This window comes from Colias eurytheme, chromosome 6 (genome assembly GCF_061535395.1).
Source record: "Colias eurytheme isolate Ceu_HAF_F1 chromosome 6, ilColEury1 Martin Lab GWU primary, whole genome shotgun sequence".
Classification (NCBI taxonomy): Eukaryota; Metazoa; Arthropoda; class Insecta; order Lepidoptera; family Pieridae; genus Colias; species Colias eurytheme.
In genome coordinates this window covers 3,721,231-3,739,584 of record NC_142985.1, presented here as the reverse complement: position 1 = coordinate 3,739,584, position 18,354 = coordinate 3,721,231, and the positions used below count along the sequence as shown (strand labels likewise).

General features: G+C 36.8%; 1 protein-coding gene and 1 long non-coding RNA gene across 2 annotated transcripts; both read right to left on the bottom strand.

The window, feature by feature from the left end:
- Window positions 1–2,728, bottom strand: LOC149907549 (uncharacterized). Its single transcript, XR_016456853.1, has 3 exons — window positions 2,373–2,728; window positions 1,899–2,073; window positions 1–400 (listed from the first exon to the last, which is right to left on the bottom strand). It is a non-coding gene; the product is annotated as an uncharacterized LOC149907549 (long non-coding RNA).
- Window positions 2,729–5,377: 2,649 nt separating this feature from the next.
- Pask (PAS domain containing serine/threonine kinase) lies at window positions 5,378–18,354 on the bottom strand. Its single transcript, XM_090103345.1, has 22 exons — window positions 18,229–18,354; window positions 17,930–18,026; window positions 17,768–17,856; window positions 17,508–17,662; window positions 17,170–17,306; window positions 16,506–16,679; window positions 15,845–15,964; window positions 15,381–15,564; window positions 14,927–15,039; window positions 14,261–14,486; window positions 13,154–13,918; window positions 12,679–12,849; window positions 12,088–12,233; window positions 11,355–11,466; window positions 11,000–11,175; window positions 10,488–10,628; window positions 9,363–9,562; window positions 8,897–9,030; window positions 8,069–8,206; window positions 7,198–7,284; window positions 6,026–6,147; window positions 5,378–5,652 (listed from the first exon to the last, which is right to left on the bottom strand). The coding sequence occupies exons 1-22, from the start codon at window positions 18,258–18,260 to the stop codon at window positions 5,503–5,505; spliced, it is 3,669 nt and encodes a 1,222-aa protein (XP_089959471.1). The 5' UTR covers window positions 18,261–18,354; the 3' UTR covers window positions 5,378–5,502.

Genomic DNA, 18,354 nt, shown 5'->3' with positions numbered 1-18,354 from the left:
CGCAATTAACCACAAATATCGAAATATCCCAGTTCATATATTTTTTATAAAAAAACAAGGCTAAAGTTTAGATATCATTTCAATCAATGGTAAATAATAATAGAAGATACAGTAAAATTAGTACAAAAAAGGTCAAGTGCGAGTCGGACTCGCGCACCGAGGGCTTCGAACAAACTAATTGTTTTATTATGTTGTATCTTTAAATGTTGCTTGTAGCAATTTTTTCTTTGTCTGTGCTATAGGACGTGGGGAGTACTAATATGCTGCACAGTTCTGCATTCTTTTTCTTTAACCGCCACGCCCTTGTCCTCAATACTGCAATTTTCTTTTTTCTTTGCTCGGCTACACGTTCTTTATTTATTAATTTTTTTCTTAATTTGATTTTTCTCGGTGTTTCCACCTGGAAAAAAAATATTAAGTTATTTTTTGCAAACTTGAAACAGAAATATAGAATAGAAAAAAAATCTTTAATTAAAAAGTATTACAATAATACAGTTTATATATTTGGGGAAATTAAAGCATGTATTAGTTCAAAACTATGTTACAGGCTTTAGATTCCCCTCACAATTTTAGTAGATTTGATACCTTTTCCAACTTAAATAATTTTACAATTTAAAAAAATATAAGACCACACAGATGTACCTAAATAAGACAAAATATACTACTTATACAAATAACTCTAAACAGTTACAGTGCTCCCACGGTAACTTTTCTAAATATATTTTTTGGTCACGCTATAAAACCACGCTGTGGCAACATTTCCTATACGCCATTAAAGATATCACTTCGGCTGTTCTTTAACATTTGCTACGGTTTTAGTTATTGCGCGAGCACTATATAATTTCACAACGGCGGCTCCTGCTCCTGGCTCCGTGATCGGCCACAAGCGCTGTCACCATGCGCTGGCACCGGCGTGATGAAATTATTACTATACTCTACTTCATTGTTTCAGAAATAAATGTACTATTCATTAATTTATTGTTGTACTCTTATGAAATAATGATATACCTCAAAACATGGTTCAGGGGCTTTCGACTGTTTCCTAGTACTAGGTAGCTCAGTAATATCCTGAAAAGATAAAGTTTAACTTCGGTAAACCAGAAAATTCAAATTACATAAATGTACAAAATGTACCCAAATGAAATTATTACTAACTAGCTATGTCCCGCGGTTTCACCCGCATTGCTCCGCTCCTGTTGGTCTGTTGAGATAATATATAGCCTAAAGCCTTCCTCGATAAATGGGCTATCTAACACCGAAAGAAATTCTCAAATTGGACCAGTAGTTCCTGAGATTAGTGCGTTCAAACAAACAAACAAACTCTTCAGCTTTATAATATTAGTATAGATATATATTTCACCATAATTTTATAATATAATCAATTTACCTCAAGACTTGGTTCAGGGGTTTTCGACTGTTCGCTTGTATTAGGTAGCTCAACAACATCCTGAAAAGATTAAGTTAGTTGAATCAGATAATACTAAGAACATCCATGTACAAAATAAAAGGTGTAAAAAAAACCGGTGACTCATCCAGGCTTCACACAGTCATATGAGCCGTGTACACACACAACAACACCACATAAACTTCCTCTCCACGGTATGTCGTGCAGTTCTAAAATAGTGCAGTGTCATTGCTCGTGGGAAAGTGCAATGAAATTATTAATTTACCTTAAGACCTGGTCCATGGATTTTTGATTGTTGGGCAGTACTCAGTCGCTCAACAATAATATCCTAAAAAAATAAAATTTGCTTAAGTAGAAATAGAAAATATACCTCTATAAAAATAAATTAATAACTTGTTTTGTTTATTATGTAGACGTAGCAACAAAATCGGTCTATGAATATTTAAACTACAACATTTAAATCCAAACTAAACGCATCACAAAAATTACTCACTGTTGTAAAAAGTGTTGGAATTGCATTGGGCATCAAATAGGTTTTTTTTTTCGTTTTTCAAAAATAACGCGACTCAAAATGTATAGAACATATTCTGTGACTTTTTCCTGGTAACCAGTTCTTCCTTCCGGTAGCTCGAATCCATCTGTTTAATGTACTTGTTTGTTTTGGAAACCTAAAAAACATATTTAATATTAAAAAAACATTTCACGATTTTGGGGAAAATTTTACCCTGTACTGGTATCCCTCATGTTAATCACATGATTATACCATAAATTTGAAACTACGTAAAAACAAATGGCGTCCTGAACAACAAGAACACTTCGTAATTTAGTCGGATAACACAAAAAAATGTTTACGTCTATTTCGATGAAAATATTATATATTTGTAGATAATTTCACATTAGAGTTAATGAAAATGTATCAACTATATCCAGTTCTATAAAACAATATACTTCAAATAAGTTTACTTACGTGTGAAAGGTAATATTTGGTAATCTTCGTTCCGGCCGATTTTTACATCCAATCACACTACAACGCACCATATTTTCACTTAAAGTCGGATTAAAACAGATCACTGTCAACGTTTATTAAACTTTGAAGTCACTTAACAGCGAGAAAAAACAGAAAACTAGCAAAACAATGGACTGTAGCCGCTTGTTTGGGACAAACTGCCTTTGTCCCCAACAAAAGAAATCGCATAACATGAGAGAAACAAAAAACAATGTTTCTGTCTCGCTTGCTCTTAGCTTTATAGTCATAAGTGTATTTCTCTCACGCATTACTTGTCATTTTAGTGCCTCCTCTAGTTCATTCTCCCTCTACGAGTTTCATCATACGATGTTCTGTTTATTTATTTTTTAAATATTTATTGGAAATAATTTAAATATATCATTAAATATGCAAGCAAATGATAGATAACGCTATCAAATATCTGGAGAACAGAAGATAAACCCACCTTGAGATAGAGAGTTGCCAAATAACTGGTACTCAAAACATACAACTCCAGGCTTAGAAGATTTATATTTTCAACGAAAGTGTATATTATTGTGATAAGTTTAGAAATAAGTTTTATGTATGTATGGTTTGGCGCATTTTGTAAATAAATAAATTATTATAAATATCAAAAGGGTTTTTCATAATTTCGTATATTTTGACATTTCATACAAAATTTTCCATTTCAATAGGTTCGTAATGAAATTATTAATTTGCTCAACTTTTTCTACTTCTCGTATACTCTTATTGCTATTATCTCAAATTTAGATTGAAAATTGCTTCTAAAACTTGTAAAACACAGCACAATGTACTAAAAGATATGTTATAACTCGGTTATGTCAGACTTATACTAGGGTGGTAGCCGTAATAAGGTCGGAATAGCATTAGTATGAATGCTTATTACGAAGTTATACTAGGTTACATTTATTTCGTGTTTATTTGTATGATTTTTCCTTATTCTTAGTTTATTCTTTGCATAAAATGTTATAACTCGTTTATTTGTACGGCTGATAGAGTATAGATTCTACCCTATAGTAATATACCTACTATAGAGCAAACACGAATAACATTCGAATTCGTAGGTGAAATCGTATCGAAGTTTTTATACAGGAAGATGATCATGTTCTTTTACGTACGACAGAGGCAATTTCCATACCTCTCAATGACGATAATAAATAAGAATACTTTTTCGATAGTTTTCGTGCTCGCCCTACTGAAGTATTGTACTAAGTCCTTTGTATATGCGTTGTTATATTTATACAGAACAAATTAGTCGACACTAAGAAAAAATATTTCTAATCAATAAACTACTATAAATATTCTGTAAATACCCAGAGCAGATATGTTACGAACAATTTAATGATATTATATACAATGCAACTACGCATTTGAAAATTTGGTTCTTTTTTTAACAATAACACTACTCAATATTTAAGCACATAGGAAAATACTATTGTCTTATTACTGAATTCCTAATTATCATAAGAAAAGAATCGTCTACTAACATTATTATTACCCCACTTTCCGCTACACCGGTCAATAACCCTATCTTAAATAATGTGTGTATAACAATAAAGATTATCACGAAGCAATAAACAACTTCACATTGGCATTTAGCTCAAAGGATTGTGCAATAAATAGTGATTATTGGCACATGTTTTTCAGCGTTTTAAACAAGGGATAGTTATCCCAATAGTTATTTTATTAAATATTAAAGCAATTCCTGAATTACTTAAATAACTCGTCTCATTAATTTCAATTATTCGAACTGTCCAGAGTACAGATAACATATATCGAAAGAAGTATTATGACACGCAATAAATGTTAAGAGAGGTTCAAATAATGTACCTTTTTAGGGTTTTTAAAATAATACAAAATAATAGTAACTTGGTGCCCAATTCACAGCATTTTTAGGAATTGAATGTTTAAACAATTCAAAATTAAATAAGGCGGATCATTTCAGGTTCCACTTCTTTCTTCCTCGCTTACAAATTATTATTATTTCCTAAGACTGTAAAGCTAAAAGCACATAAGAATTTTATATCACATTTTGAAAAGCCTGTTACGCACTTAATATGTATAAGGAATTTAAATGTTTTGTTGAGCCTTGTATGTGAGATCATTGTGATTGTATGAAAAAATCTACTTTTTGCATCTAATAAATTTAACGTGATTCCAAAAATTGTTTAATCATAAGTACTTATTTAAATAACGTTCTCAATACAGTATAATAAGAATTCAACTATATTACAAATCACAATGTGTATGTTATCAATAAGATTTCGAATGTAAATTGTAATACAAGTATATTCTACTGTATCGCTGTTATTGAAAAACTTTAATTACCTATAAGTGCAATAGTAAAAAAGCATTTTATTTTAATTAATTGTCTATTACTTATTGATTGCGTCAACAATTTTGAAACTTATTTTCCTAAGTCATTTCCTAGTCAGGTAACAAAGTGTTCTTTATACTCTTAAGCGCGTTTCCACCAAAGATCTGCGAAGATCGTAGCGATAGTCGGTTTGTAAAGAACCAATAGTATCACTTCAAACGCAAAATGAAGCGATATGATTGGTTCTCTTTTCTCTAGTGGAAAAGCACCCTTATTGATGTATTTGCAAGTTATAATATACTGCACTTTGAGTAGTGCTTTGTACATCGTTTCATACCATTATACTGATAACAAGGGATCCCCTTATGTTATACTCATGTTAAATTAATCACTTTTTTCTTTACTTTTGGAACCATTGTAGCACAGACTCACTATATTTTCGTCCTCTTTATGTCTTTTTTCTCATTAAGATCTTTGTATAATCTTTCTTTCTATGGAAAGTAAGTGCCAATTTGTATCAGACAGTTTTAAGTACATCAACCCCCCGCCCCCACAATACGTAGTGGAGTAAGTCCAGTCGATCCAGCATCTAGCCATCGCTGGTTTATCGATTACGTTAATTCGTTGTTACGTAATCGAAGTATAGTCGACATATCGACTACGAGAAGCTATCCTGCTCGCACTCGTTATAACTATCACAATCTTAGCCGTAGTCGTAGTTGTAGTCAAGACCTGGACTCGTCCCCACTACCGCAGTCGTAGTCGACATATCGACTACGAGAAGCTATCCTGCTCGCACTCATCCCAGCTATCACAGTCATAGTGATCGCAATCGTAGTCGATATCACACGCCGCATGGCCGGTGGCGTCTGAACTGATGTCGGTTAATGTGTCAGATACCGGCTTCGAAGATATGTCGAGAATCTGGAAATGGTATTGGTTTTTATTATTGCTGTAACTGTGCTTATAGATTTTGACTCTATTGCGTTTTTCAGTTAAAAATCTCGCGTTCAATCTATAAAGCTGAAGAGTTTTTTGTTTGTTTGTTTGAACGCGCTAAACTCAGGAAGTACTGGTCCGATTTGAGAAATTCTTTCAGTGTTAGATAGCTCATTTATCGAGGAAGGCTATAGAGCCTATAGTATAGGCTATATATCATCACGCTAAGACCAACAGGAGCGGAGCAATGCGGGTGAAACTGCGGAGCACAGCTAGTTTTTTATATTTTATGACGTTTGATAAACAACCTGAAATCTGAAACTGAAATTTTTGTATTGAACATTGTGTATATACTAACATCAGCCGAAGAGCGCAGGCTATAGTTGTCGGAGTGCGGGTCGGCGGGCGGCGCGTGCGAGCGGCGCACGGACACGCGCCGCGCGCCCGACACCGCCGCGCACGACGACGCTTGCGAACGCTCTGCGATATAGTGCATTCCATTTATTATAACAATAACAATAAACAAAAATTAAAGACTAACGGTTTTTAAACGCGATTTATTCATTATATTATTTTCTCGACGTTTCGAACACTTCACAGCGAGCGTGGTCACGGGGAGACTGTTCGAAACCTCGGGAAAATAAAATAATGAATAAATCGCGTTTAAAATCCGTTAAAAAGTCTTTAATTTCTAAATAAACAAAAAAATTATTTTACAAAATATTTGATACTGTATGTTTAATTGAAAACCCTTGTTCCCACACTAGGATTCCCTGTGGAATTATATACGTTATGCAGCACAAAATAGCGCAATACACCATATTATGTTATATTATTTTTATAAGTTAAAGCCACGGAGGACACTTGTGAACGCTCTGAAATACGACATATTTTTTTTTAAATAGTTGTGTGAAACCGCGGTATGAGCTTTTCCTGCAAATCTTAATATTCCTATGGAAATATCAGTATTAAGAGCAGTCTAAACTACTTCTTATTACATGAACTATAGTGATTTATATAACTGACAGCTCACTATCAGCAGCTATCAATGAAAGTCCCGTCAGAATGATATATTAATTGGCCTAGCCGTTCCAAAGATCAACCGGCACAAACGAACAGATAAAAAATGTTAAAATTACTATTTTCGATCCATGCAAATGCATTCGCTAAATAATAGTAAATTTTAACATCACGAACAAATAATCCAATTTTATTATTGGTACAGATGAAGATTTTAAGTTGTTCCGTTATTTTTAGCAATAGTGGTTATAAAAAAGGGTATGTTTATATTTTATTTATCATACAAATATTTAGAAATATTTTTCTATTCTTTATAAATTTATATCTAAAAGTAAATTTGAACCTTTGGGGACAGTTGGAGGAGGCCTATACCCTACCATATAAGGGACCAGGACATTTAACCGAATTGCATTATTAATATTTTCATGTACTATGTATCTTTTATTGTAATTTGTATCTAAATGTCATGGAAAATAAGGGCTAAATGAATGAAATTAATGAAATTTAAACCTTTAGCTGCCAGTGATATTGGAGAACCGCTCCTCGGTGATCCCAGACTCCCACTGAAGTACATTTCTGGGTTAGCTTCGTGGCCATCTGCAAAGTATTAGTATAGAATATCTAGCGTCTACTTTAGCCCATATAGAAATTGATTGCTTGTATTCTAATGTTAAAAGAAATTAATAGAAACTTAAGATTCATTGAACTTCATTCATTTATAATTTAGTTTTCAACAAAAAAATGTGTGCGTGTACCAGTGTACACACGTAAGAAGTGAAACTTCTTTATGACCTTATTTTTCAAAAAATAATTTACTATATGCACCTTTACAGAAATACGTCTAATCACGCGTGGTAGGGATAAGAAAAAGATGGCGCGTAACGGAAAAATTTCATGCGTAACGAAAAAATGTTACACTACATTTTTTTACAACCCCGATAAAGAAGTTTCACTTCAATAAGAATTAAAAAAAAAATTATATGATCCACAGACATAAATCTATACACATAAATATAATTCTAGCCACTATACACTGCATTTCCTAGTAAACGACTATATTTAAACCGGTGATTGTCCCGGTGATCATTTACGTGCGCATTTAGCGAGAGATGCTTGAAGCAGGGAGTGGCAATACTGAACGCAAGTGCACATTATCATTATTTGGCTATATAATATAGTGAATAACTAGCGGGCCGCCCCAGCTTCGCCCGTGGTACCTACATGTTTAAACTATCCTATCTCTCAAGTTGGATCGAACTACACATGGTGTGCGAATTTTATTATAATCGCTTAAGTGGTTTAGGAGTCCATTGAGGACAAACATTGTGACACGAGATTTATATATTTATTAAGATTACACTTTACACTACAGTACACTTACCGCAATCAACAATCTCGTGGAACACATAGTGCGTAATGGCTACGGGTTGCCGAATCCACGCGTGCGCCATTAGTTGAGGAACTGTACAACGTTGTGATGGCTCCTTGCATAGCATCCAGCGGAGGAGTTGTTCTAATTCTGGAATTAAAGGTATTAATATTATTGGAAAACTAGCTTCCGCCCACGACTTTGTACGTGCATCCCCGTTTTTCCCCGTTCCCGCAAGAATTTCGAGAAATCCTTTCGTAGCGGATGCCTATGTCTTAACATCTACCTGCATGCCAAATTTCAGCCCGATACGTCCAGTGGTTTGGGCTGTGCGTTGATAGATCACTATATCAGTCACCTTCGAGTTTTATATATATAGATTATATTATTAACATGGACTATCAGAAATATACTCGTGAAGTACAAAAGCTTTTGCAGTCGTCACTTTGGCAGCTGTCGTAACAAAAAAAAAAAAAAAACGAGTGCATACGCTGCACTCGTTTTTTTTTTCGGAAATTGGGACAAACATGTGACTAATTTTATTACATCATAAAAATGGGAATCAAGAACAGGGAAATTTCATTCAGTTCGACGATCTTTATTTATAAAAGACGTGTGGCACTCGGGGACTGCCTATAAAAGTAAAGCTATTGCATGCCTTCAAGCCACACCTCCGTGTCCGTCGGAGTGGGGAGCGTGAGGTTTTTCGTTACGGAATTTCTCGATTCGGTCCCTGAGCTCAAGGCCCGCGATAGAAGCTATGCAATAGCTTAATAATTTCTGGAAGAATTATTGCATGATAAAACTCAAAGAATAATTGTAATATCACTCAATACGTGCCTTCAGATACAAGTTGCGGAAACGTCAGCGGCCCCTGTATAGTGTCCTCGATGTCGGAAAACGGGTTAACGAAGAATGTCAACACATATAGAGTTATTCCCATTGACCACATCTCCAACTCAGGTCCTGCGTACCTAAAATTACATATCATGAATAGTAAAAGTGTTTTCTTAATTTTTAAATGTATTTTATTTTGCACTAATTGACTTAATGCCAACAAAATAATGTCTAAAGTTGAACAGGCATGCTAACCAAGCGGACCGCATTTGCGCTTAACATCAGACGAGATCGCGGTCATATCTGCATTTGGTACAATACTCTTGATTATTTAATTCGTACTGGTATTTAGAAGTTTTTAAAGATCTTTTATTATAGGAAAAAGAAAATACTGGTCATCTTTTCGACAGCTGTGTATAAACTGAAAACCAAACATATCCAGATTAAAAACAAATAGGCCAACACTTACTTATTCCCCGCCAACACTTCAGGACTGCAATACTCTGTGGTACCATAGAACGTAGAAAACAGCGTGTCTTTACTCATAAACGTCGCTGAACCAAAGTCTATGAGTTTTACGTGAAACTTGTTGTCAATTATAATGTTCTCGTCTTTGATATCTCGGTGTAGGATGTTCAGCGAGTGTAAGTATTCTACCGCTTGGCCGATCTGTGAATTAAGGATTATACAATAAGATCTAATTTTAAAAAAAGAGCGTGTGTTTTGAACACATGTGTCAGAAGTGAAACTTCTTTAGCAAGATTCAAAGATACCAAAATCGGCGCCTTGCTCCATGAAGTGACGGTATTGCGATGACGCGACCTTGAAATTTTACACTCAACGCGCCTGAATAAAAAATGCAAAAAAATGGCGCGTGCGGCGAACCGAGCGTACGGAGCGTACGGAGCGTGCGGCGCGTACGGAGCGTACTGAGAGTACGGAGCGTGCGGCGCGTACGGAGCGTACTGAGCGTGCGGCGCGTACTGAGCGTACGGAGCGTGCGGCGCGTACTGAGCGTACGGAGCGTGCGGCGCGTACTGAGCGTACGGAGCGTGCGGCGCGTACTGAGCGTACGGAGCGTGCGGCGCGTACGGAGCGTGCGGCGCGTACGGAGCGTACTGAGAGTACGGAGCGTGCGGCGCGTACGGAGCGTACTGAGCGTGCGGCGCGTACTGAGCGTACGGAGCGTGCGGCGCGTACTGAGCGTACGGAGCGTGCGGCGCGTACGGAGCGTACTGAGCGTACGGAGCGTACTGAGCGTGCGGCGCGTACTGAGCGTACGGAGCGTGCGGCGCGTACGCAGCGTACTGAGCGTACAGATCGTGCGGCGCGTACGGAGCGTACTGAGCGTACGGAGCGTACTGAGCGTACTGAGCGTGCGCCGCGTACTAAGCGTACGGAGCGTGCGGCGCGTACTGAGCGTACGGAGCGTACTGAGCGTGCGGCGCGTACTAAGCGTACGGAGCGTGCGGCGCGTACTGAGCGTACGGAGCGTACTGAGCGTGCGGCGCCTACGGAGCGTGCGGCGCGTACGGATCGAGCAGCGCGTACTGAGCGTGCGGCGCGTACGAATCATCATCATAAGAACAATCACCTGTCTAAATATATAACTGAGCAGCGGTTCGTCCAGGCGCGGTCTCCTCTCGATAAACTCGAACAGATCCATCCCGGCGCCGTGCTTCTCCATCACCATTTGGAAGTACTTGTCGTTCTCGTACACGTCCAATACGCTTACCTTGGGAAAAATAATATGTTATGTGGATAAAAAACTTTTGTACTGTGGTTTGATTGTAGAAAAAGTGGGATATAATTCATTTTAGTAAAATTAAAGAAGATTTAAAAAGATGAAATTTGAAAGAAGTTAAAACCTAATATTGAAAATATATTGTTTTGAGTTGATAAACTGAATAGTAATGACTGTTTAGTGATAATCTTTACAATCAATTTAGAAAAGCCAATCTACTATGCAGAGGATTTTCGTGAAGCTCGCTGATGTCAAGAAATTTCAGTTTTATGCATTTACATTAGTTTTGTATACGTGTTGTGCCAAAAATACGCTAAACAATATCTTACAAGATAATACTTGTTTAAAATAATCATACTCACAATATTAGGATGTTTGAGTGTCATTAACAAACTCAATTCGAGCGGCACTTTCTTGCCCTCTGGTCCATCTACCCAGAACTGTGCGCCGACCTTTTCTTTGAGAATAAACTTAGCTACTGTGAGCAAGCGGTCCGATCTTCTGTATGCCATTTTAACACAACCATAAGCACCTTTACCTGAAAAAAAGTAATATATTATGTAATAACTCAGAAAACATACTTTAGCCTTTACCTTACTGAAATAACATGTATTATTTAGGCAAAGAGAAATTAGGATATCGACAAAATATTACAATTTTAACTTTCATAAATAATTTTTAACTTCTTGAAATATTTAAAGAAAAAAATATACTTACCAATTTGTTTAAGAGTAACATAGTGTTTGCTGTACTCTCCAGCTATCTGTTCCTCGCCACACTGGCTCATCAAAGACATTGATTGGGGTCTACTGCTCACCGATTTATTACCCTGGAAAAGAGGGATTTTCAGAGGAAAACTCAAAATTAAAATTAAACCAGTTTAGACAGCTTTTTGTTTAGGGGCCTTTTTTTATAGTGGGCAAATCTTGCATAGATACCCACGGCTTCCGGGGAAAGAGCCGTGGTTTATGTCGGATTTTTACCGACTAAAGCTGAACGCGCACCTGTCCGCGCCGCTTTCGTCTCAGTACAGCGCGTACGGAGCGTACGGAACGTGCGTTGCGTACGGCACGTACAGAGCGTGCGAATCGTACGGAGCGAGCAGCGTGTACGGAGCGTACGGAGCGTACGGAGCCTGTGGCGCGTGCGGCTCGTTTTCCAGCGAGCCGCTTTAATGACGGGGCCGGGGATATTAGTTGGAATTTTTCCGCGACTTCTGTCTCTTGACGTTAATCTCGTCTCGGCGCATGTTGGGGGGCCCAAGAAGCTTATATCTAATACACTGGAGATTTCAGTATGAACATTAAACCCACCTAACTTGGCAAGTGGGTGTGAAAGGGATAAAAAAACATACAGGCGCCATTCAACGTCATATTTTCTTGTTACAAGTTAATGGTCATAGTGTAATCTCCAGTGAATTAGATATGAGCTCCTTGGGGGGGCCACTCACCAGCACGAGCGAGTTGTCCGCAGTGGAGGCGAGGCTGGAGGCGAGCGTGGCGTGGCGCGGCGCGTCCTCGCGGCGCACGCCCAGCCATACACAGCGCACGCTGCGACCACTTGCCAGCTGCATACTCGACACCGTGTACACCACGTCTGCGGACACGTGGTATGAGATATTAGTTAACCGTCGCGAGCTAAAAACGCGTTCGAAGGGGGCTTTGTCAGTTAGAACGCGATTAATGGGACCACGACGCATTGTGAGATATTTTTTCGCCCAATGAGCATTTTTGGTATTTGAGGCTAAAGTAATTATGTAAACAACAAAAATAAAAACATGCTAATTAAATAAAAACGAAATTTATTTATATGTACTTCAAAAATAAAAAAAGTTGAGCGCGATTATAGTCACGATATTTTTTTTTTATAGGTCAATTATACTCACGCAGTTCAGTGCCATCCTTATGCACCACAACACCGCGGTAGGTGCCGTCCTTGTGCCGGTAGTCCACCGTCTCATAGTCGAGCTTGCTATTTCGCGACGACAATACAAATATTGCTTGTCAATTTATTTTTTGTCCTAACCGTCAATTATACTCACGCAGTTCAGTGCCATCCTTATGCACCACAACACCACGGTAGGTGCCGTCCTTGTGCCGATAGTCCACTGTCTCGTAGTCGAGCTTGCTATTTCGCGAGTGTGTAGGCGTGGACGTGGTTACGTGACTGCGCATCATTCGCTTCGCTACGCATGGTGTTTCGGGTGGTTCATCTGGAAAAAATTAAGAAAATTTTTTAAGACTGAATAGAAGTTTGCCTTTCCAATTTTTAAATTTAAAATAAACAACACTTTTTTTAAAAGTACTACTTTACAGCATGTATTATTGCTAAAAAGAATACCTAGTTCTTTTATTTCTTTTTATTGAAAAATAATGACAATAAGATGCAATCAAGATTGTTTATACATATTAATTTTACTGTTTTGCTATCAAAAGCAAAAATAAAGTTTTATAGGAGTCAAATGCTTTATTTTTCTTTCTCTTCTTGAAAAATTTATAAACAATAATTATATTTACCATCAAACTTCTTTCTAGGAGCTGATTCAGTCTGTGTCTCCAAATCTATGTCATTGCTTAAACTATCTAAGCTTTCGTTGCCATTATGTTTCGGCAGGTCTTCAATCTCACAACCAGATGGCGGCATTTCGTTGATCGGCGTCAGAAAATCAGCGCTCGTTTCATTCGAATCGCAGAAATCCAAAGAAATACTACTCCTATCGTCTTTCCCCTGTTGGTTTGCTTTCATGCCTTTATATTTGCTCGCATCAAAAGACAACCTTAATGCTGGGTCGTTAAGTCTAATTTTTGGGGATGATCCGGTAGGCGTAACTTCTTGGGAATGCTGCGACGTGTAATAGATAGAATCGGATTTTTCTGAAGGTTTTCCGGGGGGTTGTTTTACGAGGTTACTTTGTTCTGATCGCAGAATATTTTCTGACCGCGACTTGGAAATCGAACTCTGGCAGTAATTCTCTTCGTCTATAGACATTCCTGACATTCCGGAAGTGACGTCAGGCAAGGCAGACATTCCTGACATTCCGGAAGTGACGTCAGGTAAAGCTGACATGTCATTCCTCTGTTCTGTGGTACTCAAACTGGAGACCATGTCTTGTGTGGGCGTTGGCGTATGAGTCACTAAGCTGCTGGATTTATCTAGACAGAGAGCACTTGAGGACTTTTCCCTTGTAGTGGACAGAATTGATGGTTGGACGTTGAGGGATATACATGCAGACTTCTGACTTCCGTTAAAAGCGCCACATGAATCTTCATCTGTGTCTGAAACTAAAAAGCAAGATAAATAAATAAATATAAATAAATATTTAGGACAATTTTCACACACGGCACGATCTGATCCCATACTAAGCTTTCGCTTGTGTTATGGAAACCAGATGGCTGATAAACATAAATACTTTTATAGATAATTAACGTCCAGACACGGAGCAAACATCTATGTTCATCACACAAATATTTGCCCCGGGTGGGAATCGAACCCACGAACTCTGGCTTGAAAGGCAGGGCCACTACCAACCAAGCCAAACGGTCAGTCAAGATAAACATTAACTCTTCCAATTACTTTATATACTGATTCTTTTTATTGCAAAATATAATTTTTTCTTTCTTTACCTGAACCATCATCCTCATTATTAACAGGAGATAAAGTCATATTCCTATTATTCTCCTGTTTGACCAAATCGGCTTCCCTACAAAAGTTCTGTATGACATCCTCAATATGATGGCCTATAACTTCTGACTGGGGTTTGCCAAACGTCAGCATGGAGAAATGTTGGTTGCAGGCGGTGATGATACCACCTTCGTCGACTACTAGTAAGCCACTTACGTTGTATGTTACCTGTCGAAATATTTACTGTTAAAATTATTGTCTATTGATACTACCATTACATAGTGGAAATGTCCCCTTTCAAAAAGAACAGACAAGCAAATTGGTCTCATGCTTTTTAAACTTTATATTACCATTAATTAATTAATTAGAAAGACAGAAAGACAATGTTAATTTAATGGCACATAGCCCTTACGAATAGGGCGAATACAATACAAAAACACATTTATACAGTACTAGCGGTCTGCCCCGGCTTCACCCGTGGTACATATTTCGCAATAAAAGGTAGCCTATGTTCTTTCTCAGGGTTATTATCTGTGCCAAATTTCATCAAAATCGGTCCAGTAGTTTATGCGTGAAAACCATACATACATACATACATACAAACCTTTCCTCTTTATAATATTAGTATAGATTAGTATAGATTAAACAATTAATATTTTTTTGCTTACCCTAACATTAACTTCAAATAAAGGTTTTTCTTTATTGCCTTTTATTGTTGTCAAACCAGCCGGTTTGGATAACCACAAACACAAAGGAAAAGAACCACCATCCAACGTTCTACCTGTAAAATTTGATGATCATTATAAATTTTACATTTTATTGAATAAAAAAATTCAATTTTAGCTCTTTGATTCATATTATTAGCGTAAAACATGACTAAAGTAGCAATAGTAAATTTAGGATTTTATTATATACTAGCTTTCCACCCGCGGCTTCGCCCGCTTTATCTAAAACCTAATAAATTATGTACTAAAACCTTCCTCTTGAATCACTCTATCTATTAAAAAAAACCGCATCAAAATCCGTTGCTTACTTTTAAAGATTTAAGCATACATAGGGACAGAGAAAGCGACTTTGTTTTATACTATGTAGTGATGATAATAAGTAACAAACTGCTTTTACCAGTAGCTTTCTGTTTTGACAAGTTCTTTGGTATAGCAGCATCATAGGGTGGCATCTGTATAGAAGGTATGAGAGAAGAGATGGCCAATCCAACCAGTTTGTCTGATGTTTCAGCTTGGAATAATAATCCTGCGTCAGCGCCTTCGCACGAAATTATAGTGCCTGTGTCTGCTTCTACTGTGAACTGTAGGAAAAAAACAATTTAAACAGGATTTGTAAAAAAATATGTGAAAACAAAGTATCTTTCCATTTGTTTTCTATTTAGTATTTAGTATTATATATTTTCTCCTGATTAAAAATATAATCATTTATTTAACACATCACAATTGCTACTATAATCAATGGCTCGATAAATTGGGCTTAACATGAAAAGGGGCAATAGGGCAGAACATTCTCTGCTGGGAGAGCTAGTTTTTTGTATATTAAAAAAAAATTAATCTCATACAAAAGGAAATAACACTCACTAATACATTTTTACAGCTGACAGGCTCAGCAACCACAAGACATGGACCATCACTGTCAAGCTGTCTTATCCATAATGATACTTGAACAGCATTACCATCCTTGGACAGAAGTTCCACCACCTATATAGTACAGGAAAAATTTAAGAAAATCTATACTAATAATAAAAAGCTGAAGAGTTAGTTTGTTTGAATGCGCTAATCTCATAAACTACTGGTCCAATTTGAAAAATTCTTTCGATGTTAGATAGCCCATTTATCAAGGAAGGCTTAGGCGCGGGTCAAACACAAGCGGCGCGGGCGCGGGCGTGCCATAAGCGCACCTCTTGAATCTGTTTTGCACCACGTCCTTCTTATACATTTTGTATGAAAGAATTTTGGACAGGCGTCGAGACGGCACGCCACGGTTGTGCCAAGGTTGCGCCAAGGTTGCGCCTTTCCAAAATTATTTCATACAAAATGCCAATAGCGCACCCGATGCACACCGGCAGCGCGCCCGCGGCGCGCCGGCGGCGCGCTCCCGGCGCGCCCCGCGCCGCTTGTATATGTCCCGCGCCTTATAGGCTATATAGCCAGCTAGTACATAATAATTTGTAAGATGTGAGACCAAGCTGTCAATCATAATGTTAATTTAAAAAAAGTACGCAAACTTCAAAATACTTACTTTTCCACTGAGCAAAACAACAGTACCATCTTCAGATGTATCCCCATCTTCAGCTCCATGCAAATTGAACTTTTTTCGATTTCTGTTATGAAGTAAATCGGAAAAATGCAAATCGCACAACTCGCCAGATGAATAGCCAAGTAGGGAACATGCTTTGTTGTTCACTATTAGAATCTGTAAAAATTACACTTTAAAAAGAGGACATCAAGAACTTTAGAATAAAAAATCAATATACATAATAATCAACTTGAATTCTTTTTTTCCACAAGTATCCACAGCTCTCTCTAAAGACTGATCACTGAAGTGTACTTAAAATTAGGGATTGTGCTTTAAATACCTTTAATAATTCTTTTAATTCAGATAAAGATTAGATGAATGTTGTAGTTAATCAGAACGCACACACATTTCTTTTTTGCTTAATTGTATAGATATATTATTGTGTATAGATATCGCCTAATTTATTATTAATTTCTGTGAATGTAGTGTTCATCTGTAATAGTTGTGCATAATAATGTGTAAATCCTATGTTACTGTTATACATGAATGATACATATGTAACAACTGGTGATGAACCTTTTTAATAAATAAAAAATAAAATGATTCAGAATAACATGTAAATCAAGTTGCTAACAAAAACAGTTAAAGAAAACAGAACATGTTATACCTTAGAACTATTGGGCTCGATAGTGAACACAGCCTTACTATTGATGTTCTGAATGCGGTCAGTTTGTGATGCTGGGGAGCCTGTCACATCACCAGCTGCTAGGGATGTGTTGAATCTGAGACCATTTGGACCATCCACTGGAATAATTGTACAGTTTTTGTTTATAATTTTTAGAGGTGCATAGAATCAAATTGTTTATATGTTACTATTAACTGTATTTGATGAACTTCTTATCAGAACAATTACTATGGGAATTTAGGTCAAATTAACATTTTGATCATCAATAATTTTGAAGAGAAAGTATTTTAATGTACCTAAGTATTAAAATTGCCCATTACCTCTCACTAAATCAACAGACTGTTTGAGTTTAGTGGGTGTTTCTAACTCCATTTTGATGGGTCTCACACGGCGTTTCAGACGTGGAAAACTCTGATTGCCCTCAAAAGAGCAATTGTTCCAAACATTGGTAAATTTCTGTGAAGCTTTGACGGTCCTACAATAAATTATGTAATGTGATGGTGGCAAATTTAATACAAATTAAGAGAAAGTATATAAATTGAATTTTAAACATTAAAAGTTATTTAAATAAGGTATGTACCTGCATTTGTTGTCAATATCCAAGCACTTGATAGGTGTAAAGAAATCACGGTTTTCATTTACAAACACTGCAGCACTGAACTGTGGTTTCTAAAAGGATACAGCTTGTATTATTTTAAAAGATTTATCATATTTATCACAATAAACCAATACTTCAACTTACAGGTTTCGGGGATAAATTGAGATGTTCTGGCGAGTAAATATCCACAAATCTTCTTAATCTAGGCTTTAAAGGAGTAAGCGACGAGCAATCTACGGCACTATGCAATAAAAACATATATTAGCATTAAATGGCTGAGAATTAATCGAATCTGTCTATAAATAGTACAAATAAAACCAAATAGCTGCTTTATGATTTATTTACATCCTTCAAAGTTGTTTTTGAAAGAAAATCGATAAATTACAGCGCGCAGTTTCAAAATAATAGCTTGAATTTTTTGTTACAATATAAATAAATATTACCAGTTTTTGTTTAACATTTGTGCCGTATCCATATCGATTGCTTAGCAAGTGATCTTGTCTTTGTAAGTTTTAAATTGATTAAAACAAACTTTCTCTTCTTTTCTATTCAATCACCGAGTAATAAAA